Source organism: Gossypium arboreum, chromosome 10, assembly GCF_025698485.1.
Source record: "Gossypium arboreum isolate Shixiya-1 chromosome 10, ASM2569848v2, whole genome shotgun sequence".
Taxonomy (NCBI): Eukaryota; Viridiplantae; Streptophyta; class Magnoliopsida; order Malvales; family Malvaceae; genus Gossypium; species Gossypium arboreum.
The window spans coordinates 123,527,493-123,554,234 of NC_069079.1; the positions used below are offsets into that span (position 1 = coordinate 123,527,493).

A 26,742-nucleotide genomic window follows, 5' to 3' on the forward strand; every position below is an offset into this window, starting at 1 on the left:
CCAGACGTTGTGACCGGATCCGGCATGCCACATCAAAAACGTAAAAAAAAAAAATTTCCATTCTAAGTCCAGAAAATCGTACTTGATGTTCAAAAGATTAATTCATTAAGGGTTAAAGTGAATGGAAGTTGTGCACCAGGTAGGAAACCGGAAAAGAGGTGGTGAGTCCATCGGACTGCTTAAGTACCAAGCTCCCTTCGGATCCAATCCTAGACATGCATACCGCCATTGCCACACCTTAACGTTATGGATATTTCTAGGAAACCGATTCGATTAAGTCATTTTTAGGAAAAGTGATTAATTTTGGAAAATACTTTCATTGCGGAAGCTTTGCTTGTTGTCGGGTTATTTTGAAATCAACTGTTGTTTTTGAAACGCGCCCTAAAGCTATCCAATTTCAATAGTTAAAATAAGTATTACCTATCTTAGTAATACATATTAAAAACCATCAAAAATAAATAAGCGGCCTTATTACATTTAAAAGCCCAAAACCTCAAACGTAATTAAAAGGATGTCTAGTTCACCAGAAGAAAGTCAAACTTTTAGAACGGGTGGCCACTCCGAATTCCTTCACAGCTCCAAGCCCACTATGGTTGGGGATTTCCTGCGTGGATAAAAATAAAAGGGATGAGTTTGGGGAAACTCAGTGTGTAAGGAAAACCCATTCAAAGCCCAAGTCAGCTCAAGCCTATTGGGCCTAAGCCCATTCAGTAATAGTGGTACTGGGCGAGCCCTTTTCAGATTACAATAAACCGGGCCTTAGCCCTTATTCAGATAATGAAGATGGCCTATAGGCCCATTTCAAAATACATGCAACATCAAGAAACATATGCAAGCCCATTTGGGTAATAGTGGTACTGGGCGAGCCCTTTTCAGATTATAATAAACCGGGCCTTAGCCCTTATTCAGATAACAAGATGGCCCATAGGCCCATTTCAAAATACATGCAACATCAATAACATATGCAAGCCCATTTGGGAGACTACTCAACCCACCAACCACTACACTCCACCCGTACCAGCCATACACTCCATGTGGGGAATAACTCAACCCACCCAAATTTCAACACTCCACAGATTGCACCTTGCTTTCGATTAACGATAAATTGAGGCAAAGCCTCCAAGACGTGGACAAGCCACTTTCAAGACTTCCTCCGTCAATATCCCAGTCCATGCATCGATAATAACAACATGGCATGCAAGAAATAACAACATCAAACATGCATTTAGGTCAATTTAACCCTAAGGGTATTTCGGTAATTTATCTCCTAGGGGTAAAATTGTAAATTTTCCACTTTTAAAGGTATTTCAGTAATTTATCTATTTTAGGGTTTTTCATGCATATTCCTACCTTTCACGTACTAACAGAATCACTACCGAGGGTTCTTACCGAATTGAGCCTGTTGGCCCATCATTCCAATTTTGGCCCATTAAGCCCAAAAATATTGAGGGCACAGAAATCATGCACTTTGCAGTCCAAACATTGCAACTTACCTAAAACATTAATCGATTTACCTCACGAGCATTCGCACACTCGCAAATCTACAAAATACGGTTTTCGCATTTCACTTTTCGACTTTTGCCGATCTAGACTAAGAAAGAGGGTGTTAGTTACACACTGCTTGCGACGATATCTTGTGAGATCCACACACGAACCGCCTACAATTGGATTATTAACACGTTAATCTAACTATTCAAATACAAACTACGTATTAACCCCTTACAATATTCGGCCAACCACACCTACAGATCATAGTAAGCTTATAAGAAATCAATAAGCAACTCATTAACAAATTTTTGTCAATGTTTACCACATAATCATAATTTCACTGCAAGCTGTCTTCCTGAGCAACAGTCACTAAATCATTTATAACTGGAGCTACGAAACTCCAAATCAAGTGCCGTTAATTTTTCCTGAAAATAGACTCATATATCTTCTATCCATAAAATTTTCAGAATTTTTGGTTTAGCCAATAAATACCAGATTTTTCTCAAAGTTTCCCATGTTTCACTGTTTGACTAATCTGACCACTCTTCATTACGAATCAAATTTCTCATTGTACAGAATTCAAAATATGTTCTTGTTTATTTCATTAGAAACTAGACTCAATAAGATTTAATTACATAATTTATTCAGCTTCTAATTCTTCTCCCACAATTTATGGTGATTTTCCAAAGTCACGTTACTGCTGCTGTCCCAAGCAGATTTATTACCAAATCACTCTTTCACACATACCTTGCATGCATGTTATTTAAACATGTATATCACCAATCAATCATCACATATCTATGATTTTACTTAAGTATAATCTCTATTTCATCATTTTAAAGCACAACATGTTAGCCGATTTTTCCTTTAGCATCTAAGGCACATGCATGCTCATTTGTTTGGCTCAACTTCACCTATCTTCCATTTTTCATCAAAAGAACATGAAACAACAACCATTTCCTTCATTTTAATTCATGACTAAATGCTCACAACACAACTAAAAATCAAAATATACTTCAAGAGTTAAGGTAGAATCAAGAAGAACTCATGAACCTCAAAATAGAAGCAAGGTACCAAGAACTTACCTTCAATTTTCCTCCTCCTAATGACCGAATACTCAAGAGCTTTCTCCTCTCCTTTCTCTTCTCTAACTTTCAGCTATGATGAACAAAGATGGACAAAACTTTGTTCTTTTCATCCCTTTTTATTTTAATAAAACTTCATATTTCATCCATTTAATTCTTTAATACAAAAGACATGAAATTCTTATCATGAAACATTTACCTAACCCATTATCATGAAACATTTACCTAACCCATTATCATGGAACATTTACCTAACCTATTATCATGAAACATTTACCTAACCTATTATCAATTTGTATCAATTTGTACCATAAATTATGGATATCAAGTGTACATTTTGTCTACAACAACATGATGGCTGGCCACTTCATGTAAAATGGGAGGTTTGTCATGCAAATCCTCCTATTTTGCACTCCTATTTATTTGGCCACTTCAATTTAGCCTATAGCATTTTCAAACATTTTCATATAGGTCCTATTTCATAATTTCACCCCCTTTTTCTTATGGAACAAAAATTAACTAAAATTGCCGGGTTCTATCTTAAGCTTGGGCTTTCTAGAGGCCCACTAACATAATTAAACCTATGCCAACATTCACAAGATTCCCGAAAATTGGGGCGTTACAATTCGCATGTTCGGATAAGTCCTCCCCTTTCTTTTTATTTTAGATTTGCCCCAAATTTCCTTTATATTTATTTATCTAAAAAATTTATATACATTGATTTTATTTTATCATTTATTTATTCATATCCTTTTATATAAATTTAAAACTTTAGTTTATTTATTTATTTATTTATTTATTTTATTATTATCTTATTATTATTAAAATCATCATCATTATTATTAATATTATTACTCTTAAATTGTTTGACACCATATTTATTTATGTAATATTAGGTCTTTAGTTTCAAATTTTTAGTTTGTTATTCTTATTATTTGATTATTTTATTTCTAGCTTGTTTATTTTATTTTATTTCCATTCCTCATATTCTCATTTACATTAACATACTTATTATCCTGTTTTGCACGCAAACACCGCACCAATTTTACATTTCATCGCAAAACCGCGTTACATTTTACGCGATGCATTTAAAGTTTCGTTTTTAAAATAAGCAATGCTCCATGTTTTTAAAATTCAAAAGATTGTTCCCTAACTTATGGGGTTTCGATTTTCTTAATAAATTCGAACAAACGAACGTTTTTTTTAAATAATCTGGGGAATTACGAAAAGATCGTATTCTAACTTACGGAATATAATTTCTTTCTAAAACCGAGATAAATAAATATCTTTTAAAATAAATTCTTCGACGTTTATTCGCGTATCGGGAATTTAAGACATTGTGTCCTAACTTACGGGACGTAATTCTTTTTCTCGATTAACGTGAAATATACCATTTTCTCAAAAACAAATTCAATTAAATAATATTTTAACAAAGGATCGTATTTTTAAAATCTTTTCAAATTCTCAATTCTCGACACTAAGACATTAATTAATCAATTAGGTGCCAATTTTGGGCGTTATGAGGGTGCTAATCCTTCCTCATACGTAATCGACTCCCGAACTCGTTTTTCTGAATTTCGTAGACCAAAATCATCATTTTAATAAGAACTTCTTATTAAAATGATCAAATTACGAGGTGATCCGATCACACCTCATAAAAAAAGGATTGGTGGTGACTCCCATGTTTGTTTTCGTTTTAAAAATCACAGTCAACCCCTTTTTCAAAAAAAAATGTTTCGACATTATCAATTCCAAATACTTTATAACATCCTATTATAAGAATATGACATATTAATTTTAAAATATTTCCTAATTTTTTTTATTTTATTCAATTTAGTCCCTAAAACCAAAATTACCATATTTTCCAAATTTGAGCCTCAATTTGAAAATCGACCTCAATTACATCCTTCAAAGACCCTCTATTGTCTATAATTACAGAAAATTCATACCAATTTCAAAATATTTTTCAAAACTAACACTTTAATCCTTATGTTCAAAACTAATAATTTTCACTTTACAAATTAGTCATGTTTCATATCTAAGTTTAGAATCTAACCATTAAACACCAAAAACTTCAAAAACTCATCAATGACAACTTTAAAAAACTTAAACAATTTTGAAAAATGCTACTAGAGTTAACTAAATCAAACATATACTATCTGAAAAATATAAAATTTATGAAAAATGGAATTTTAATTCATGCAAGGACCGGATAGCTTAAGACTTCATTAATGGTTTTCTAGGTTTTCCTTAGCTTAAAAGGTGGAAGAAAAAAAATGACAACTTTAAGTTGTTATTTATATCTTAATTAGTTTTTTAATTAATCAAAATTAAGTTAATTAACCTATAAGCTTAATTAACATGTGATAGTGGATTACAATCGACATCCACACCCAAATTTTCAATTGGTCCTCCAATTAATTAAAAATCCATAACAATTAATTTTTATCATTTTATAATTTAGTCATTATACCTTAATTAACTATCGATTAAAAAAATTAATAGACCAAATTTTAATTAGACTTTATACTAACCTCATTCATATTATAATAATATTTACGAACTCGCAAATCGAAAATAGAATTTCGGAACCACCGTTTTTGACACTACTAACTTTCGAGTTGTTGCACAACGTCTATGATTTCATTCTTCAAAGTTAAGGTTTATAACACCATAATAGTCTTACAATTTTCTATTTCTTTTTTTAATAATATTATTTTAATCTAAAAGATTATTCGAGCTAGGAAAAGTTAGAATTCTACATTTAATAGGAACAAATTTAAATTAATTTAATGAAAAAATCACTCATATATTCCCTTCTGTTATTTACTCACAAGATAAGAATTTATAAGAAATAATTGTATAATAACATGTTATTGATTAAACCATAAGATAAAGTAAAATTCCTTTCTTCTCTTGTTATATTTATTTGTTTGTTTACTCTTTAAAATTAATAATAAGACTTGATTTACTTTTATTCCTTTACTCCCACAATAACCTAGGGAAAAGTTAAAGCATTGAAAATTAAAATATATAATCTCATGTATACTTTATTTTTATTAAAATTTTCCACTATATTATCATTCCTTTCAATATTCATTTTCCTATGAAGGAGAATACGCTATTAATCTAAATGGTTTAATCATCTAATAAGTAATTCTTTTCTAATTTTTCGAGACTAATAATTAAATGAACAATCATTTATCCTTTTCTTAGAATTAAGGAAAACAGGCTTACTATTATTTGCCATTCTCACAAGCATTTTATGATTCTCATGAATTCCAACAATATAAATATTTGATTTATAAGCTTAGCTTCCATCAACCCATTTTGTTGTTATTTAATACACAAACAAGCAAGCAAAAACACAAAGATGAGCCTTCAACACTTTAGCCATCAACATCCACTGGTGTCTAATGAAAGCCATGGCCACGAAATTGAAAAGGTGAAATGCTCAAGATGTGGGGAGTCAGTGTCAGGTTCCAGCTTTGGTTGTGCGGAGTGTGGGTTTTATCTACACAAGCAGTGTGCTGAGGCTCCTACAGAGATGAATCACCCTTTCCATCGCGACCACAACCTTAATCTTCTTGCAAGGAATCCATACAACGCCGGTACAGGTACCTGCGATTTCTGTGAAAAACCCTGTGAGAATTTTGTTTATCATTGTTCTTGCAATTTAAACTTTCACATCAAATGTGCATTATTTTCTCATAGCATTGCTGAGAAAGAAAATACAGAGTTTCAAGACATTTCCCGTATAGATCCATCGATCAATACAGGAAATGTTACTGAAGAACTCAAAAAAGCTCAATGTTTTGCTTGTTGGAAGCCATTATTAGATTATGTATACTTTTCTCCTAATTGTGGCTTTTACTTGCATTCAAAATGTGTTGATCTACCAACAGAAATCAATCACCTCTTTCACCAAGAACGTCCTCTCTTTTTACAATTTAACAGTCAAAGACTCTCTTGCAAGATTTGTCAAAAACCCCAACGTCGGGGATTTGTTTATTGTTGTCCACCTTCCAAATTTGCCCTTCATATCCAATGTGCCACAATGCCTACCAAAATCAATCAACCTTTCCATCGCGAACACCCTCTTATTTTTCAATCTGTCGACGAATATCTTCCTTGTCAAATATGCCAAGAAACCACCAACCTTAATGATGTCGTGTATTTTTGTTCAATTTGCAAGTTTGTCCTTCATAGTAGGTGTGTGTCATCACCACCAACTATAGAAGATAAACTTCATCATGAACATCCATTTACCCTATTTCCAAGACAAGTCTCAGTTTGTGATGCTTGTGGCACTCTAGGGAATTATATTCCTTATATTTGTTCTACATGCGGTATTTTTGTCCATAAAAATTGCATTTCAGTGCCACGCGTCATCAAATTCTATCGGCATCAGCACCGCATTTCCCACACATATTTCCTGGACCAAAATGAATTTGAATCGTGGGAATGTAGATTTTGCTTGAAGGAGGTGAACGCAAAGCATGGGAGTTACTTTTGTTCTAAATGCAATTACATAGTCCATGTAAAGTGTGCAACAAATCACAGTCGTTTGTATTACGAGGTTGACTCTATAGAAACAGAAGAAGAGACGGACTCAAATGAACCTGTCGATTTGAGAGAAATTCATCCACATAACTCAATACTGAGTGGAGACATTAGGGATTTTAAACAATGCGACGGTTGCCTTCTACCCATCGATACTTCTTATTGTTATTGTTCACAGCTTCTACTACAGCGACAGCCGCCATTGCCGCCACGACAACCTCCACCGCAACGACAACCTCGACCGCAGCGACAGCCGCCACCGCTGCCTCGACAGCCTCCACTGCAGCGACAACCTCAACCGCAGCAACAGCCTCAACCGCCGCGACAGCTGCCACCGCCGCCGCGATAGCCTCCACCAATGCGACAACCTCCACAGCTGCAACAGCCGCCGCCACAGTGATAGCCTCAACCGCCGTGACAGCAGCCACCGTCGCCGTCGCTGTTGCAGTAGTCGTAGAGGCTGCCGCCATGGCATGTTTCTCTGTTTTCTCAAATTATTTAACTTATTTGTAATTTTTTTCTTTCAATTTATATATTTAGAGCAACTACGAAAACTACCTACAAAACCAACTCACTAAACCATGTATTGTTGGAACTAGATAATAAGTATCGATTATAGATATTGATCAGTTTTCTATACACTTACATATGTTCAAATATGTGTTAAAACAAAAATTTTCAATACTAATATTTTAAAAATAAATAACAAAAAATCCAAAGAATATAAAACAAGCAAATGCCAAACCTCAGGCTCTAATATACATTATGTTATTTTGCAACTATTAACAGCATCATAAATTAAAAGATAAAACTCATACAAAGAGAGCCATAATTGATAATTAGAATATAGACAAATTTTGAGGAAAAACATTCATAATGGGTTCACAAAGGAATACCATTGTCCATAAATTTCATCGTAGAAATTCATGTTTGTTTTACCTTCTAAACTCATATTTTAATTAATTAACAAATTAATATAATGAGAACTAAAACAATCACTTTTATTTACTTCAGGCTATATTTTAGTCATTTATTTTTGAAATGTTACGTTTTAATTACTTACGTTAACTTGTTGTAACATTTTAGTTACTGAGCCGTTAATTATCGTTAACGATGTAACGGTAAGCTAACATGGTACGTTAAATCATCATATTAAATAAAAAAATTTAGGTTAAATTATACAATTGGTCCCCATATTTTCTCATTTTGAGCAATTTAATTTTTTTTCTTTTACCTTTTTTTCTTTATTTTCCATTCTCTTCTACTCCCTCCTCTATTTTCCTCCCTTCTCCATCTCTTTTAATGTAGTTTTTCTGTGTTTTCCATTTGATAAAATTAATGGGAAAGAAGAAAAGAAAAAGAAAAAGAAAAAATAAATTGTTCAAAAAAATAAAAATATAGAGACTAATGGAAAGCATAGAAAAAGTACGTTGAAAAAGATGGAGAATGGAAAATAAAGAACAAAAAACAAAAAAATTAAAATACTTAAAAATAATAATAATATGGGGACCAATTGTATAATTTAACCTAAAACTTTTGTTTGAAATGATGATTTAATGTGACGTCTGCTTACCGTTACACCGTTAACAGCTCAGTTACTAAAAGGTTACAACATATTAACCTAAGTGACTAAAGCGTAACATTTCAAACATATATGATTAAAATGTATCGTGAGGTAAACAAAAGTGACTATTATGATAATTTATCCCAATAAGAAATACAAATATAATGTAAAGTAATACTTTTTCTGTTCCAATAAAAAAAAGTGTTGGTAGCCATGCTTTATTAGATATCAATCAATGACTAGAAATAGATAGGCAAAAGCAAAATTACGGCTACTTTTCTTCATTGGGTCTCAAACAAATTGAGTTGAAGTGATTAACAAGTGATTCTTCCCATTATTTTCAAGTCTCATATTATTGGTATTAAGTTTTACATCAATTAACTCTAAGTATATGGCTATGGTTTCCAAGTTTAAGGGAGATTCAATCCCAGTTCCGAGAGAGGGATATATTTACAAACAATTACAATTTATTTGGATACGGGTGATCCAAACCCTGCTCAATTTAAGCATTACTTTAGATCCCAAGATTAGGGTTATAAATAGAAAATTCTGATGTTCATATATCATAGTTATAGTTGTTGGACTTAAAGTTTAATTTACAAAAATTGAGCAAGAACATTGTAATAGCCCAATTTTACCCGGGCTTTAAATAAAATGAAATAGTCCCTTACAAGCCCAAAAACAACAAAAAACAGAAGCCCAAATCAAAAATAAAACCCTAAGACCTAGACAGCCCAAAACCTAAACAGAAAAAGAAAAAACCCTAGCCCCTAGCCTAAGCGTCGCACCCTACCAACGCCGCTCCCCCACGTCAGCCACCAACTGCTCTGCCACCACCGCCCAACTGCTCCTGCAGAGAAGTGAAGCACGCAAAGAAAAAAATAATAATAAGTAGCAATGAACAATGGTTGTAAATCGGGCTATAAAAGCCTCAAGAAAAATGTAATGTTTTTTATAGATTTTGAATACAAACACAGAAAATTGAATTAAAAAAATAGAGAAAAAATTAAAAAAAAAACATAGAGAATCAATCAAAAATTCATAAAGGTGGTTCTTTTGTTCTTTTTTTTTTTTATTTTCATTTTAAACGATTAAAAATGGTGTTTTTCATTTTGTGACTTTACTTGTTTTTATTTTAAAGAAACAAACGAAAAAGAAAAATGAAAAGCCGAAACCTTACCTTTTCGTTATGCCATCGTGAAAATGGGGGGCCGAGGTTACCATCTCCAATGAAAGATGGAGTTTTTGGACTAGGGGAGTCAAAAAGCCAAAGAAAATGGCCTTTTTGAAATTTCCGGCCACCGTGGACGGCGAAGCCGTCACCATTGACCGGCGGCCACCACAATGGCCGATGGCCGGACCCATGGCCAGATTAGAAACCCTAGCAGAGAAAAACAAATGTGCTTTGAAGTTTTTTTTTAAAACTTTGGCAGAAATGAGTTTTTTTTTTATTTTTTTGGCTTTTACAAGCAAAGGAAACGACGCCGTTTTGAAACTGTCAAAAAGGCCCCAAAACGATATCGTTTTAGACCAAACCCAGAATCCGACTCGAAGGATCGATGTGTTTTTAAATAAGGGTCTATTTACCCTTTCAATCCTTTCGTTTTTAAATTTTATTTTAATTCAGTCCCATTTCATTTTTTTAATTTTACCCTGAAATTTTAATTTTGTTTCACTTTTGCCCTTGTGAAATGATGCGTTTAGTGGGTCTAGGATTAATTTCCCAATTGGTCCTCCCACCTTTGTGCGCGTTTTATTTAGGCCTTTCAATCTGCCCCTTTATTTCTTTATTTTAAAATCCATCCCAAAATTTCGTCTAAATGGAAATTTAATCCTTGTTTATTTATTTTGAACCCTTCCTTTGACTATTATTTATTTTTATGGTTTCTGTTATATTTTATCATTTTATTTATCTATTTTATTATTATTTCCTTTAAAAATGGGTTTGTTATTCGTATACATGGTACATTCCTTTTGTTTATTTTTTTATTTTTTTATTATGGCTATTATTACTCTTTTTTTCTTTTTCATTTTTTTTTGCTTACTTATTTATTACCCTTTTTCATTAATTTTAAAATTATTTATTATTAATTATTTTCATAATTAGTATTATTATTATCATTATTGTCATTTTCATTATTATTATCATCCTATTATGCATTGTCTCTTTTATCACTATTTTATGCATTGAATTTAGATGCGTTCGTCAACTGATGTACCATTCCCGAATAAAATGCATATCAATTTAAAAGACGGTTTATTATTATTCAAAAAAGAAAATTTTCAAAATAAGGCAATGTTTCGTATTTGGAAATTCGAGAAGTCGTACCTTAACTTACTGGGTTTCGATTTTTCTCGTAGAACCTAAATAACTGAATATCCTTTTAAAATTAAAGTACATGAGTTTTAAATAAAAATAATTAAAGGCAAACTTATTCTCAAGAATACGAGTTGCCGTGTCCTAACTTAGGGGATATGACAATTTGTTACTTCGAGATAAGGAGGCGTTTTAACATTTTAATTTACTCGAGTAATTTTAATTGAAATTAACATTAATATAAAGAGAGATCGTATTTTAAATTCTTTTCGAGTTTTCAATTTTCGACACCAAGACATTAAGTAATCAATTAGTACCAATTTTGGGCGTAACGAGGGTGCTAACCCTTCCTCGTGCATAACCGACTCCCGAACCCATTTTCCTGAATTTTGTAGACCAAAATCATTGTTTTAGTAAATCAAAATTATTTAATTGCGAGGTGATCCGATCACACCTCATAAAAAAGGATTGGTGGCGACTCCCATTTCCATTTTTGGTTTTTTTTTTCAAATAAAAAGTCAACCAAAAAAATGATTTCGACAAACATAATCTATCGTTTATTTATATTGAAAAGGATAACTTAAATTTCAAAAAAGACATGCTAGGGGGATGACTCTTCAAAGTTTCGTTCACCGAGTAGTCTACCAATCCTCTAACAATTGAAGGTATCACTTGAGCAATGGTTGTAGGTAAGTGGCCTATATGACTCAATTGGTGGTTCGAGTCTACCCCACATGCTAATGAGCTCCATAATTATTACACGCCCTATACCGGTACCTTTACCTTGAGTATTGCAGGTCTACCAACCTAGAAGCTCTCGGTTCTATGAACCAAACCCATAGGAAAGCTACTAAAAGCATGCTACTAAAGAATAATCCTTGCGATTGTTGGGGAACAAACCAACTGCACAGTGGACAACATTTCGAAGAGTTCCCAAACCATTCACCCGACCCAATTGCAAGAACACCACATTACTTAATTTGATACTTTATGTTTCTTCTTTCCCAAGGAACACGGCAGTAAGCACTGTCTGGGACTGCAACGAAAGCAATTTCATGCCCCTATTTGCACAAATAAGCTCTAAGCTAATGTTATTTCAAATGAAATAAATATACATACATGCATGCATATTTAAATATATACTTAAAAAGGGATCCTTTACCTCATCCACTCCCATACCAATGACATTCTGGATTTTGAACTAGTTGAGGAAAGTGATACCAGAAATTGTGGATATAGTTCTGTCTAGCCATTAGATCATTCATGACCATATAAGTGTAACAACTCCATGGTCAAACAAAAAGATTGGTGGTGGATACTGAAGATTGGAAACAAGAGTGGTACATTATTAGCAGCGTAGTTAGAAACCATAGGCTTTTAAAGGGTGTCTTTGTTTGCTGCTGACTGTATGTAGTAGGTATCACCTAAATTTTAGTGTTAGACTGGGTACGTTAAACATTCAACATCGGTACTTAATTGAAAAAAAAAAGTTCAAGCACTAAATTGAACACTAAAATCAAACTCAAGTATCAAATACTATATTACCCCTGTCGTAACCATTTTTTTGAAAAAAACGGGAATCGACTTAAGTTTTGAAAATGAAAACGAATAAAAGAGTCGCCACCAATCTTTTTTGATGAGGTGTGATCGGGTCACCTCATAAAAGTGGTTGTTTTTAATAAATGGTTTGATTTATTTAAACAACGATTTTGGTCCATGTAAATCAAGAAAACAGGTTCGGGAGTCGGTTACGCACGAGGAAGGGTTAGCACCCTCGATACGCCCAAAATTGGTACCTAGTTGATTAATTAGCGTCTTAGTATCGAAGATTGAAAATTTGAAAGACTTTGAAATACAATCCCTCTTCGAATTGATGCTAAAAGATGACCGAATAAGTTAAAACGGATGTTTAGGACTCCTTCATTCCGAAGTAATAAAACGTCACGCCCAGTAAGTTAGGACACGACATTTCAAACTTTGAGAATGAGCTTGCCTTTATTTGAAATTCATGTATTTTGACCTTTTTAAAAGGATATTCGACTATTTAGTGTAAACGAGAAAAATCGAAACCCAGTAAGTTAAGGCACGATATCTCGAATTTCCAAATGCCGAATATTGTCTTTGTTAACAAAAATCTTATCTTAAGGTAACAAAATGTCATACCTGGTAAGTTATTTCGTTATTTAGGTTAAATGAGAAAAGTCGAAACCCAGTAAGTTAGGGCACGATTGTCTCGAATTACCAAATACGGGATATTTACTTTTACGAAAGAATTATTTTGGGTCGGGTAAAGGATGATATAACGCGAATTAGTAAAAACGAAAAGAAATAAATCATGATGTTAACAAGCGTAATAATGAATTAGTATAAATGACAAAATGAAAGAAATGAGCAAGCTATGTAACTTAAGAAGAGAATAACAGATAAAAATAATAAAGATGATGAAAATAAAATAAAAATAAATAAGGATAATAAGAATAAAAAAGAAACTTAATAGTAAACCGATAAATAAATAAGTAAAATATAAAATAGTAAAATAAAAATAATAATGTTGACAAAAAGGTAAAAATGTGTTAATAAAAAATAATATGCTAATAATGTGATAGTAATGATAATAATAATAGTAGTAAAAATAAGAATAATATAGTATTAATAAAGGTACAAAATGATAATAAGTAAAAATGCCAATGAAAATAAAAAAAATAGCAATAGTAGAATAGTAATGTTCATGCGTAAATATAAATATAGGTATAATACATAAAACATAAACATAGATATAAAGAGAAAAATAAAATTAGATAAAATAAATATAGATTAAAATATAATAGCAATAATAGCAATAATAATAAATATTGATAATAAATAATAATAAAAAGAATAAAAATAATAGTAATAAAAATAGTGCTAATAGTCATAATAGTGATAATAATAATAATAGCATGATAAATATAAGAATAGTAAAATAATGATGTTAATACCTAAACATAAATATAGATATAATACCTAAAATATAGTAATAACTAAGATACAAGTAGGTAAGAAAAATAAATATATAAATGAAAAATAAATAATAAGAAAACAAATATAGATGGAAGCATAATAATAGTAATAGTACAATAGTAATAAAAATAATAAAAAGGTAACAATAATATACTAAATAGTAAAGAAATAATAGTAACAGTAATTAAAATAATAATAATAATAATAATAATAATATATTAAATTAATCAATATAAAATTTAAAAGTAAATATATATATATATAAAATATACATAAGTAAATAAATAACGAAATGCCAATAATAATAAAAATAAACAAACCAAAGATTAAAAAAATAGATAGAGAAACATATAAAAAGGGTTAAAAATTGAAAATAAAATAAAACATATAAAATAATGATAATAATAATTACAAATAGTAAAACATAATAATAATAATAATAATAATAATAATAATAATAATAATAATAACAGCAAGAATAAAAATAGTAATGATAATAGAAGATAATAATAATACTATAATAAATAATAGATTAAATTAATTAATTTAATTAAAATATTAAAAAAGACTAAATCGAACCTAAAATAAAAGCTCAGGGCCAATTTGAAAATAAATAGAGAAGGAAAGGACTAAATCAAGCGCGCAAACAAAGAAGAGGGACTAGATAAGAAATTAAACCCCTTTTTTAGGCCCTTTTCGAAGCATCAATGGGTAAGGGTCTGATTGAAAACTAAATAAATTAAAAGGTAAAATTTATAAAAACGAAAATAACAAAAAGGACTTAATTGAAATATCCACAAAAGAGGAAGGACTCGATCCGAAATATCCCATCAAAGTAAAAACACGCGGATCCTCCAGCATATGGGTCGGGTCACACATGGGTTGTCCAAAACGGTGCCGTTTTGGCACCTGGACTTCCCCCAAAAACGGTGTCATTTTATTAACATATAAAAGTCCCATTTTTTCAAAAAAAGAAGAATCTTATTTTCTTTCTTTTCCAGAAAACCAATAGCAGCCCTTTCTCCCACCATTTTCTTCATTTTCATCTATGCTAGGGTTTCAAAGAAACCCATTTCGCTGCCGCCATGAAGCCACCGTAGGTGGTGGTCGGGGCTACGCGAAAGGGGTCTTTTGACCCTGATTTTGGAGCACCCGAAGGCGATATTCTCCTTAGCCCAAGAAGACCAAAAGAAGAAGGTCCCCTCCTTCTCCCTTTCGAGTCCATTTCCGACGACGGAGATGAACTCCAACGACGCGACCCTCGGGATCCTGGTAAGTTCCCTCTTCCCCTGTTCTTTATATTTTTATCCAAGAAAGAAGTAAAAAAAAGGAAAATAAATAACGAGAAAGGGGAAAAACCGAAAAAAAGCACAAGTAATAGGATTCCAAATCAACCTTTTGCTTTTTTATTCTTAATGCTCTGTGCTACCACTTTCTTTTAAAAAAACCTCCTTTTTAAAAAAAAATCGGTCCCCTTTCGTTCGATTTCCTTTTCTGACTTTATAGCCGATTACAAAAGAAATATTTTTTAATCTCTGCTATTGCTTGCTGTTTCTGCTCTGTTTTGCTTCTCTTTTGCGTGCTTTCTGCTCTCTGTTTGTTTTGCAGGTGATGGGATGATGGGACGGAGGCAGTGCAAGTGGAGGCAAGTGGCCCTAGGGTTTGCTGCTTCTGTTTTTTTTTTCTGCTGGTGGTTTGGGCTTGTTTGTAATCGGGTCTGGGTCTTTGGGGTTAGTTTTGGGCTTGGGTATATTGGGCTGATTTAGGCCTGGTCAAATTTGGACCGGTACAACCACTTTTCAGTTTTTTATAATAATTCCTAGGTTCTAAACTGAATTTATTTCAGTAAACAGGTTTCAATTTCATATTATGATTATCTTATGCTTAATTTTAATTATAGTAATACCATTTAATAGGTTTCAATTTCATACCATAATTATTTTATGCTTATCTGAACAATGGTAGTTAATTTGCGGTAACGAACGATCAATTTAAATAATTCACTTGTTGAACAAAGTAATGACAGTGGAGGGAACCGGGCAGCAAATAAAAACATTATCTGAAATTTCAAGCAAGCTAGCAGTGTTGGCAACCAAGAGAGGATCACTATCAAAAGAATATTTTTAAGAACTTGATGGGCCATTCCAGAAAGGAAATAGGCCTCCAAAAACAGGCGTATGCCGCTATAAGCGGCGAGCACACTGTATTCTTTAATAAAAGGCGAAAGAATAGTTCGCTCTGTGCTCACAGCACGACTCCATGCTTTTGCTAGGTTCATCTGCGCTTTTATTTATAAACCATGGTAGTAGAGTGGCATTGTCTGTCTCTAAGAAATGTGGGATTCTGCTCCTTTCTAAAGCTCTCTTAACTTCTTTTCTAGCTCTACTCTTCTGCCAAGTCACACACTTCTCCAACACATTTCTTCTTATTTTCCCCCTCTAATATAAATTTGCTTTTCACCATTGCTTTATACCGGTTCACCAGTCCAACAATTGTTTTAATAACATTAGTTTGAAACTAGATTATAACATGAACAAATCATTGAAAGATCAAACATATGTAATAACCCTCTGACTGAGTTCATAATAGTAACTTCAAACACATCTAAAATACTGAAATCAACATAAGGAAATGAGCAACGAGAATCTCTACATCAGTCAACAGCTTTTGCATATTTCTGAACATATCAGCGATGCATCAAGCATTTGTCATCATTTACAACACTTCTTCCTGCTCTTTTGGGTAAGGAACAGATCAGTAAGATCGGTCTTGGACTTTAGCGGTTGATGAAACCTTCTTTTTTGAAAAAACGAGGAGTCGACTTTTATTTTAAGAATGAAAACGAAAAAAAGGAGTCGCCACCAATCATTTTTGATAAAGTGTAATCGGGTCACCTCGAAAAGTAATTATTTTCAATAAACAGTTTGATTTATTAAAACAACAATTTTAGCCTATGAAATTTAGAAAGATGGGTTCGGGAGTTGGTTACGCACGAGGAAGGATTAGCACCCTCGATACGCCCAAAATCAGTACCTAGTTGATTAATTAATGTCTTAGTGTCGAAAATTGAGAACTTTGAAGAAATTTAAAATACGATCCTTTGTTAAAAAGTTATTTAACTGAAAATTTTTCGAGAAAATGACATATTTCATGTTAATCGAGAAAAAGAATTACATCACATAAGTTATGACGCAATGTCTTAAATCCTCGAAATGAGAATAAACCCCAAAAATTTTATTTATTTTGAAAGAAATTTGACTATTTTGGTTTTAGAAAGAAATCATATTCCGTAAGTTAGAACACGATCTTTTCTTAATTCCTGAGAATATTAAAAAATTTTAAAACGTTTCTTTGGTTAGAAACGACTTTTCGAATTTCAAAATACGAAATATTGCTTATTTAAAACAACATTTTTAATGTATCGGGTAAATGTAACACGAATTTGTAGTAAAAAATGTAAAAGTAGTAATGATAAACCACAGTACTAATATGCATAATGAATGATAATAAACGTGATAATATAAATGAGTAAGCTAAAAATTTAAAATTAAAAAACCTAATAGTAAACAAAGAAATAAATAAATATTATGTAAAACAGTTTTTTTAAAAAATAATATTGATAATAACGATAATAATATTAATAATAATACTACAAATAATAAATAATTTGAAGTTTGAAATTGTATAAAAGGATATAAATAAATAAACAATGATAAAAAGTAATGATAAAATATAGTGTATTTAAAGAATAATAATAAGTAAATAAATACAAAAAGAAATATGATAGTAATAGTAATAATATTAAATTAATTAATAATAAAATAATATGTAAATAAACACAAAAAGAAAATATAATTATAATAGTAATAATAATAATAATAATAATAATAATAATGATAATAGTAATAATAATAATAATGATAGTAATAATAATAGTAATAATAATTATATTATTAAATTAACTAATTTAATAATAAAATAGCAATAAATAAAAAAAGGACTAAATTGAACTTTTAAACAGCAATTTGAGGCAAATCAGAAATAAATAAAAAGGAAAAAGGACCAAGTTGCATGCACGAATAACAAAGAGGGACCAAAAGGGAACTTTTTCCTTCTCTTCCAAAACGCACAGCATAAGGGAAGACCAAATTGAAATCGAAATAAATAATGGGGTAAAAATTAAAAATAAGAAAAACTTGATTGCAAAACCATAAAAAGCGAAAGGATCAAAAGAGAAAATAACCCCTTTATGAAAAACGTGCGGATCCTAGGCCAAAGCGGGTCGGGTCGCATGGATTGAGCATAAAACGACGCCGTTTTGGAGTTTAAGGACCCAGGTTAAAACGACGTCGTTTTAGCCCTCTATTTAAGCAAATTTTTCAAAAAAAGAATTCATTTCAGCACCTGTTTTTAAAAAAAACCTTTCACCTTTTCTTTTTCTCTCTGCAGGGCCTGAGGGTCCAGTGGGAACTCTAGTTGCTAAACCTCCATTGTCTACCACTGTGCACGCGGCCGAACTCAAAAAAGGTAATTTTTTCTTTTTATTATTTTGATATATTTATATATATAAACTGTTTTTAAAGGAAATAAAGAAAATATAGGAGTATGTATATATATTCAAGGAGGAAAATAAAAAAGAAGAAATAAAATAAATAAATAAAAAAGAAATGAAAATAAAGACCTTAGCACGTTTTTATTTTCTTCCACTGCTTGCTGTTTTTTCTATTTGTTTGGTGTGTTTGAATCTATTTTTGAATTCGATAAACCCCCCCCCCAAAAAAAATAATTACATTGCTTTTAGGCTTTTATATAGCCTTTTACAATTTGTTTGCTTAATGATTTCTCTACTCTTTTTTGCAGGTGCAAGTGGACGGAGCCATGACAGTGGCGGTGCTGCAGGCGCGCCAGTGGCGGTGGACGTGACAAGGGCAGACCTAGGTGCGACGCACTTAGGATTTTCTTTTGTTTTTTTGTGTTTTATGATTTTGGGCTTAATTGGGCTACGAGTTAAGTTTTTAGGTTTGGTTTTGGGTCTTATGAATTGTTGGGTCAGGGTTTGAGATTGTATTAGTTTTAGACTAATGGTTTTTTATTGGGTTTAATTTGGGTCTTGGGTTTGGTTTGGATTGTTTGGTTTTGGGCCCGGTCAAAATTTGTGTCTTACAGCGGTGACTTCAGGAGCTCCAAACCCTCAAACATAAACCAAACAAAAGCCATGGAACCTCCTATCTTTTTTAAAACAACTTATAAACAAACGGGATAATAATGTTCACATCAGTCATTCCTACATTTACCACTTCCTCTTCCAAATCCTCGACTTGTTCGAGGTTGAAGTTATGGAGCATAGCTATTATAGAAATAGTCGAGATCAGTGTGACTGTCAGGTCGTCCATGATTGTATACGTAATGACTCCTTTTACAGAACCCTCCTTTGCAGTAGGTGATGATGTTGAAACCTTATTTGGTGGCAGGTGTAAAAATGTTGCAGGGATTCATTGACTCCAGAGCAAGAAGGGCAGGTAGTTGTTGGATCATGTGTGTAATACAAACAGCTCTCATCATACAGTCCATTATAACCATATGAACACTGGTAAAACTTGTGTTGTTGATGATTGAATGTTTGGCAACAAGACAGGAACATTGGCTGGCAAGCTTGAAGAATATTTAGGTTTCAACTACGTGTCCTTGTTTGTTGTTAGCAGAATGAATGAATCACTCAATTTTTCAACGCTCTCGTAAGGGTTTGCAAGACATACGACCATGCCCTCTTTTGCAAGCAACCTTATAACATACTGTCATAAGGTTGCTTCTGCATATAAGCTTCAAGCTCACAGTGGTGGTGGTGGAGGCCATGGATGGTATTAGTCGATATGAAATGGTGTGTATTGCAGTGAATCCCCGACCAGACACTGCTTTATAGAGGTTTCTTTTAGCAGAAATGATGCCTAGAGAGAATTGAAAAGGACACAAATGAACATTCACTAAGAGAACCCTCTAACTTTCCTGTAGTCATGTGATAAATAGCCAATAGTTTATGAATATTTTAATTATAATAAAAATAAATAGTTAAATTTCTATTCATTTATCAAAATTAAATAATCAATTATTAAGTTTTGCTACATGATGAGTCGCGTAAGAGCTTCATACGATAATTAGACTATTTCTCAATGGTTTAAGTGGTTGAAATAATTGGTCACTCAACTTATCGCAAAACTCATCAAAGAAAATAGCGATTCAATTTCATATTTCATAGCTAATGTTTTCCAATCGGATTATTATAATTATTGTAATAAATTCGAACTAGTATCAAAGATTGATTTTTGAATTTTATTATCCGTATCTACTATAATTTTACAGATAATGGAATAGATTTGGATATTCAAAGTTCAAACCGGTTATCATCTTTACTTTTTAAAGTTTTTTTCTTGCTAAATTTGTATGTTTAGCGGGAAAAATTATTTTATGGACCATCCCTATCACATTATTAATGGTCTCTTTCTAATTGTTTAATGAAATTTGCAAATTTTCAAGACATTCCAACATATTTTGAGAAAAAAGCTCTCTGCAGGGGACCCAGGAAAGAAGTGCATGTATATGTATGTGTATAATAAGCTTAACTACGTATAATGAACCCTAAAAGAGTATAATCAACAATATTGTGTCCATTTTGCACAAAGAATAAAAAAAGATCACGTCTCTTCATAATTACTCATTTCCCCTCTACATGCCAAAGTTCCTTAAACCTCCATTACCAATTCATATATGTACATGTATATGCATACACACATATAACCCAACAACGAAGGCAAAAACTAAAACATCATTTAACATGGTTCCTCCTGCAAGACATCCTCCTCCACTACCTATGAAACCACATTCAAACACAAGCCATGCACAATTACCTTCTGCATTTGATCCTCCGAAAATGGCCTATCCGGGAGAAACAGCGCCTGCAAATGCCGATTCACAAAAATGTTGCTGTAAGGAGAAAAGCTCCGCCACTACCATCTTACCTTGTTGCTTCATCTCACGAAACAGCTGTCGACCACTACCCAAGCATCGTAGACCCGGTGTTGTCAAAGCCGCAAGGCGCAATCCAGAAGCTAGAATCCTTACATTTCCTTAGGCAAAGCTTGCCCAAGTTGTATGTGTAGAACAAGCTTAAAGCTCCACTACCAGTTGCATCAAAAATGAATTCATCACTCAAATACATATAATATATACGCTAACATCAATGGCAAAAACTAAAACATCGTACTTAATAAATACTCATAATAAATCACATTATAAAATTACAAATTAACTTCATATTAACTAAAAACCCCAAAAAAGTTCTTTTTTTTTTCAATTTTGAGGTGAAGAAGATTGAGAAGGTGGCCAAACACTAACTTTTTCTTTCTCGTACTTAACGAACAAAGCCCCAACTGCAGCTACAAAATAAATCTGAATAAAGATAATTGCTGGCGTGTGATAACTTATCACGCTCTTACCCGTAGCCAATTCCACTAAAACCAAAGCCGTCAACCCGAGAATCGCGATCCTTCCGTTTATTCTCTCGCTATATGGGCTAAACCCGAAATCCACTTTCAACCCATTTGAAATCGCCTCTTTTAACGGCACCGGAGGGAGGTAGATGGAGGAGGAAGACGACGAAGTGGATACGGATCCGGATTTCTTTGATTTTCGGCGCTCCGCTTTCTTGCCGGCTCCGATTCGGTAACGGAGGCGGACTTGGGAGAGACGGGATTCGAATGGGTCGGAGTCGGCTGAGGTCTCCGAGGAGGGCGAGGAGTTGGGTTCCGTTGATGAGTCAGCGTCGGAGTCAGGAGTGGCACGTGGGATAATTGAAATTTGGGGTTTGCGTAAAGCGAGGAAGAGTGCGCGTGAGGTTGGGAATGAGGTTGTCGCCGTTAGTTTGAGAGATGAAGCTGGTGGAGGAAGCGCTGCCGACATTTTCGGTGGTTGTTTCTTTCTTCACTTCAATCCACTTCTCTGTGTCGGATAAGAAACGGAATCTCTGTTTGTTTGTTTTTTTAATTTTTGATAAAAAAATAATTTATTTAGGTTGTGGATTTTTCTATTTTTTTAAGTGGTGGAATTTTTTTTTGCCCCAATTATTTGCAATTTTTCTCATTGGAATTGCTGACCGCGGACAGACACTTCCAAGGAAATGTTCCGGTGGAATAATAATTTTATTTCGTTGTAGCATATAATTTTATCAATTCTCAATCCAATCCGATTCTGTTTAGATAATCATCCATCGAATCAATCTCGAATAGTCAATCGGATTGGGTTTTTGCAACTAAGGATAATTTAAAACCGGGAAAAGTTGATTAGCACAGAAGATGATAGAACAACTGCAGGAACGTAGTTCTTAATCACAACATTTCATAATATAAAGTCAAGCGGGAAAATACTTAGGAAAATTGCCTTTTAATAATATCAAAATTCATCGTCTGAGAAATTAACCGCAAGGTCCCAGTAATGGCCCACTCCAGCATCAGCCAAAACCTTTCTTGCAGCTGCTTCAGTGATGCACTCATGAACAGAAAATCTGCTGAAACTTGATTTAGCAACGCTACCTTGCCAGACTAACACACACTTGTTAGGGGGTTTCTCTTCATCTTCGTCTCCATCATCATCGTTGTCATTTACAGCCTCAGCCCAGTTTATTCGCCTAAGCATGAGCTTCCCGTACCTCTTGATGGACTTGCTTCCACCTTCCACAACTACAACGCTAATACCCTCGGAGATCACAGCACAACCGGTTAACCGGTTTTCTTGGGCATTAACATCAACTTTAAAGCGGGTCTTGGGATGTGAGAGGTCATTGATCCTGTAAACCGAAACAATGGTCTCCACCGTGTTTGGGTCATCGAAAAGCTTCCTCTCTTTCTTCTCGCGGCGCTCAGCAGGGGTAAGCTTGCGAGCGATGTTTCTATCCACATGAGCCTGTTCCCGCTCGGCAGCAGCACTACGGATTTCCATTTCAAGCTTAGTAGGATCTTGGGTAGCTTCAGATCCTAGAACTTTCATTAAATTGCTCAACTTCACTTTTGGCTTGGGAGGTTCTATTAGGCCCTGTCTAATCATCTCCTGTTTATCCTTTTCCCTTGCCAGCCGTCGCTGAGTGCGAAGTTTCTTTTGCTCCTTTTTTGTTAGCTTCAGGGGCTGAGGCGGAGGAGGAGCTGGCTCAGCAGGAGGCTCAATTGGTTTGGGATGCTCAATATAAATAGTAATCTTCTCCTTCTTCAGCTTATCTTTGGACATAACACCATCATCAGCGATGTCATCATAAGAACCAGAAACTAGAATAGGCAGATCCCTGAAAAACAACAATAAACATTCCACCAGACATACAAACAATGAGAGAAAATGAAATGACAGTTCTAACTTGTAATGTCCCCTTTAAATTTTTAAATGATGAAATTACATATAAGATTGGAAATAGATGCCAAGGCTTTTCAGCTTTAAAAATATGATGAAGTTGCATGCCTTGACTCAGCTTGAATATTATCAACAAAATCCACATAGCCTTACTAACATTGGTATCCAAACAAAATACTCATAAAGAATGAAAATGCAACCCAATATTTACAGCCAGCAGCAAGTAAAACAGCAGCGACTGCTACGAAGAACTGCATTTCAGCAATAAATAAATCTTCCTCACATATAACACCAGCTGGATGGATTATTTGGGTTTAGTTTGACAACATGTTGAATCAACAAATATCTCCTAAGTGATTTAATTAATTAGAGGTATGTGAGCTTAAAGGTGTACAATAATGAAAGTATCATCAACTTACCACCACTCTATTTCAGGAATTGGGTCTTTCAATTTCTCCTTTGTTATTCTTTCTGAAACCTCAATCAAATTTGGATTTATATCAGCCTTTGCCTTTGCCTTTGCCAACTGTGCTTGCTTTGCCTTTAGCTCTTTTGCTTTTGCTTCACCAAATTGACTCTGTAATGGATAGATAATAATCTCAAAACCAGACAAAAAACTGATGGAAGAATCAGAGAGAGAGAGAACACAATACCTTCAATTTGATGATCTCAGCATCTTTCGACCATTTCCCTTCCTCTACAAACTGAAAAGTCATCCTTTTTGGCCTAAGAAGCTTATCTTTATTGATTCCCATCCTCACATCAAAATGTGGATTTGATTCTGCATCCACCTCTACCTCAGGTTTAAGGATCTGGAATGCATCTTTCTTTTGCTTGTTAATATTGACCTGGAAAAATCAAATGGATCAGTTAAAGGCAGGCCCTGAAAGTAGCACACAATTGCACTGGAAGTAAGAACATAAGAAACATTGCACCAAGACCAGAAAATTGACAAACCTTGAGGGTGCTAAGATTACTTGGTTTGGTTGCATTTATGAGGTTACCATGTTCATCAATTTCTCTACCAAGTGCATCGACACGTAGAACAGGTGCCTTGGTGGGTTTCTGAGGAACCAGAGTATCTGCTTGCACCTGTCCAGGGAACAAGTTTATTAGAGGAGCAAACTGAGGGTCCTGGCGGAATCCCATCTTAGCAGCCAATTCTTGAGCACGTTTAACAGCTTCTAAGTTTGATATTGAAGCAAGACCAGGAACAGCAGCCACCCCACCAGCTGGTGGCTTCATAGAAGCTGCTGCTGCAGAGGTAGAAGGAAGCACTGACGAGCTTGATGGTCCACTTGCAATTGCTGTAGTCACTGATGAGACTGGTCCCTGAACTGTTACACTAGTCGCCACTGAACTGGAGCCTGTGCCTTTATTCAACTACATATAATAATACCAATACAACATGAATATTTCAACCTTCAAACCTTCAGGACCAAAAGCAAAAAGATTAAGAACTTACCAAAGGTATCTTCTTCAGTTTCTCTGCTAAATCTTTCTGCATTTGTAAAGCCTTTTTAGCTTTGGCTAAGGCATCAAGAGAGAGATTGCCACCACTTCTCCCAACAGCAGCAGAGCCATCTGTACTAGATCCAGGAACCTCATGAGATCCGGTAATACTATATGCTTTATTTTCAGCAGTAGAAACGGAAGATACCTTGGTAGACGGCGAGTGACCAGTCCTTGGTAATGATGCCAGAGCAGCACCCTGCAGGTATGGGAAAAGTAAATTCACATCAGCATAAACACTTACAAGTTCAGCAACATGCTAGAAAATTTAGCAAAGGGAACAAACTCCTATATAATATTTCAGATCTCATTCTAACAATTGATGCATTAGCTAATCTCTCAGCTGTCTAGGTATGCTTAAGTAAGCATACAGTAAAATCAACAACTGTGAAATATTACATCAACAATAGGGTCAAAGAAAGATCTCTAAGGAGAGAAGTTAATCAAATCCGTGACATTATAAAATCTACTTTCTACAAGCCTCAAATATGCTGCAAAAGTAAGAAGGAAACAACTATGCCTCCTCCAGCTATATAACCCTCTAAACAAGCAACTCAACGAAAGAAAAAGAAAAGAGAAAATTTGATAAACTTCTTCTACAATTTATGTACAAAGAACTAAATCACCACAACACGGAACAGAATTATACAATATCCACCTAGAATAGTCATTTGAAAAAACAAGGAAAAGATTTTTACCTGTAACTAATGTATAACATGAAGAGAATTCAAAGTTCAAACAGGCACAAAACCACATAAGTTCTAAGGAACCAGACCATGTTTTCTACTCAAAACACTACTTATATACAATTCCACATAAATTAAGTTCATAGGAACTTCAAAAGGATACAGATTACTAGGAAACAAAGAAATAAGGTTAATGCTCCATTAAAATAATTATTTTGCTACTTGGTTTTGTTGTATTTGCTTTTTATTTCCTAAAATTTACTTCAAATAAAAGAAAATGGAGAACAAAATAAAAATACTAATAATGAAGTTCTAAACTCAACAAGCTTAGTATATATGCAACTATAAACTTCATGCATTTAGCAATTTTTAATTACTTAAATTTCTTATATGGTTTTGCATTTAAATGGCATTTTATTGCTTTTTCGCTTCAGAGAGTAATAAAATAGATATCAAATTAAAGCAAAATTAGAAAGAATTACATTTTGAACTGGATCACCACCACTGGCAGCATTGGAGAACTCAATTTCTTCTTCTTTTGCTTTATCCCCAAATTTTCTTCTCTCTCTTTTTACCTCTCTATTTCCTTCAGTAACTTTGGCCCTCTTCTCTCCTCTCTCCTCACTCTCTTCCCTCTCTTTCCTCTTCTTCTTCGCTTCAGCTTCAGCTTCCTCGTAGGAATCCTCACGATGCTTCCTATCCCTCGAACCCTCCCTCTCGAAAGATCTCTCGCGTTCTTCACGGCGCGATGATGAAGATTTACGATCCGAACGACGGTGGGAATCGTGGCTGTGGTGGTGGTCAGAGTCGCGGTGGTGGCTGCGGTGGTGCTTGTCATGGTGGTCCCGGGACCGTTTGGTTGCGGGTTTCTCTTTGTCCATTCCAGGGATTAGGGATTTCAGAGAGGGTTTTGGCTGTCCCTCTCTTCGCTATTTTTTCTATTTCTACCGCTTTCGTTGGGAACTGTTCTAAAATAACGAAATCTGTGCGTGTCTTTAAGCCAAGCGGCGTCGTTTTAGTCAAACTGACTTCCCCGACTCGTTTTGAGCTGGGGTTGGTTTAAATTTTTCAACCTGAATCAATTCGACCCGCTTGTTTTATTATTTAAAATAATATTTAAAAAGTTCAGCAAATTAGTCG

General features: G+C 33.7%; 3 protein-coding genes, 2 long non-coding RNA genes and 1 other non-coding gene across 8 annotated transcripts; 2 read left to right on the top strand and 4 right to left on the bottom strand.

The window, feature by feature from the left end:
• Positions 1-363: 363 nt before the first annotated feature.
• On the bottom strand, positions 364-2,915 carry LOC128281374 (uncharacterized). The gene is made up of 2 exons (XR_008271579.1): positions 2,574-2,915; positions 364-604 (listed from the first exon to the last, which is right to left on the bottom strand). It is a non-coding gene; the product is annotated as an uncharacterized LOC128281374 (long non-coding RNA).
• A 2,952-nt stretch (positions 2,916-5,867) lies between these two features.
• On the top strand, positions 5,868-7,775 carry LOC128282447 (uncharacterized). 2 transcript variants are annotated; one of them, XM_053020636.1, is made up of 2 exons: positions 5,868-6,190; positions 6,953-7,775. In XM_053020636.1, the coding sequence occupies exons 1-2, from the start codon at positions 5,947-5,949 to the stop codon at positions 7,483-7,485; spliced, it is 777 nt and encodes a 258-aa protein (XP_052876596.1). In that variant the 5' UTR covers positions 5,868-5,946; the 3' UTR covers positions 7,486-7,775. The 2 variants fall into 2 exon arrangements, with proteins under 2 accessions (XP_052876596.1, XP_052876597.1); XM_053020637.1 differs by having other exon boundaries at positions 7,315-7,693.
• A 7,116-nt stretch (positions 7,776-14,891) lies between these two features.
• Positions 14,892-15,867, top strand: LOC108482040 (uncharacterized). The gene is made up of 2 exons (XR_001870811.2): positions 14,892-15,289; positions 15,626-15,867. It is a non-coding gene; the product is annotated as an uncharacterized LOC108482040 (long non-coding RNA).
• Positions 15,868-16,158: 291 nt separating this feature from the next.
• LOC128283221 (U5 spliceosomal RNA) lies at positions 16,159-16,274 on the bottom strand. Its single transcript, XR_008273563.1, has one exon. It is a non-coding gene; the product is annotated as a U5 spliceosomal RNA (small nuclear RNA).
• Positions 16,275-20,659: 4,385 nt separating this feature from the next.
• Positions 20,660-22,200, bottom strand: LOC108483154 (uncharacterized). Its single transcript, XM_017786383.2, has one exon. It carries the CDS (start codon positions 21,968-21,970, stop codon positions 21,362-21,364), a length of 609 nt encoding a protein of 202 aa, XP_017641872.1. The 5' UTR covers positions 21,971-22,200; the 3' UTR covers positions 20,660-21,361.
• A 129-nt stretch (positions 22,201-22,329) lies between these two features.
• On the bottom strand, positions 22,330-26,689 carry LOC108483153 (protein RDM16-like). Of its 2 annotated transcripts, XM_053019854.1 has the most exons (7): positions 26,085-26,172; positions 25,065-25,115; positions 24,870-24,988; positions 24,362-24,787; positions 24,058-24,252; positions 23,824-23,981; positions 22,330-23,342 (listed from the first exon to the last, which is right to left on the bottom strand). In XM_053019854.1, the coding sequence occupies exons 3-7, from the start codon at positions 24,909-24,911 to the stop codon at positions 22,460-22,462; spliced, it is 1,704 nt and encodes a 567-aa protein (XP_052875814.1). In that variant the 5' UTR covers positions 24,912-24,988; positions 25,065-25,115; positions 26,085-26,172; the 3' UTR covers positions 22,330-22,459. The 2 variants fall into 2 exon arrangements, with proteins under 2 accessions (XP_052875814.1, XP_017641871.1); XM_017786382.2 differs by having other exon boundaries at positions 24,870-25,115; positions 26,085-26,689.
• Between the last annotated feature and the right edge of the window lie 53 nt (positions 26,690-26,742).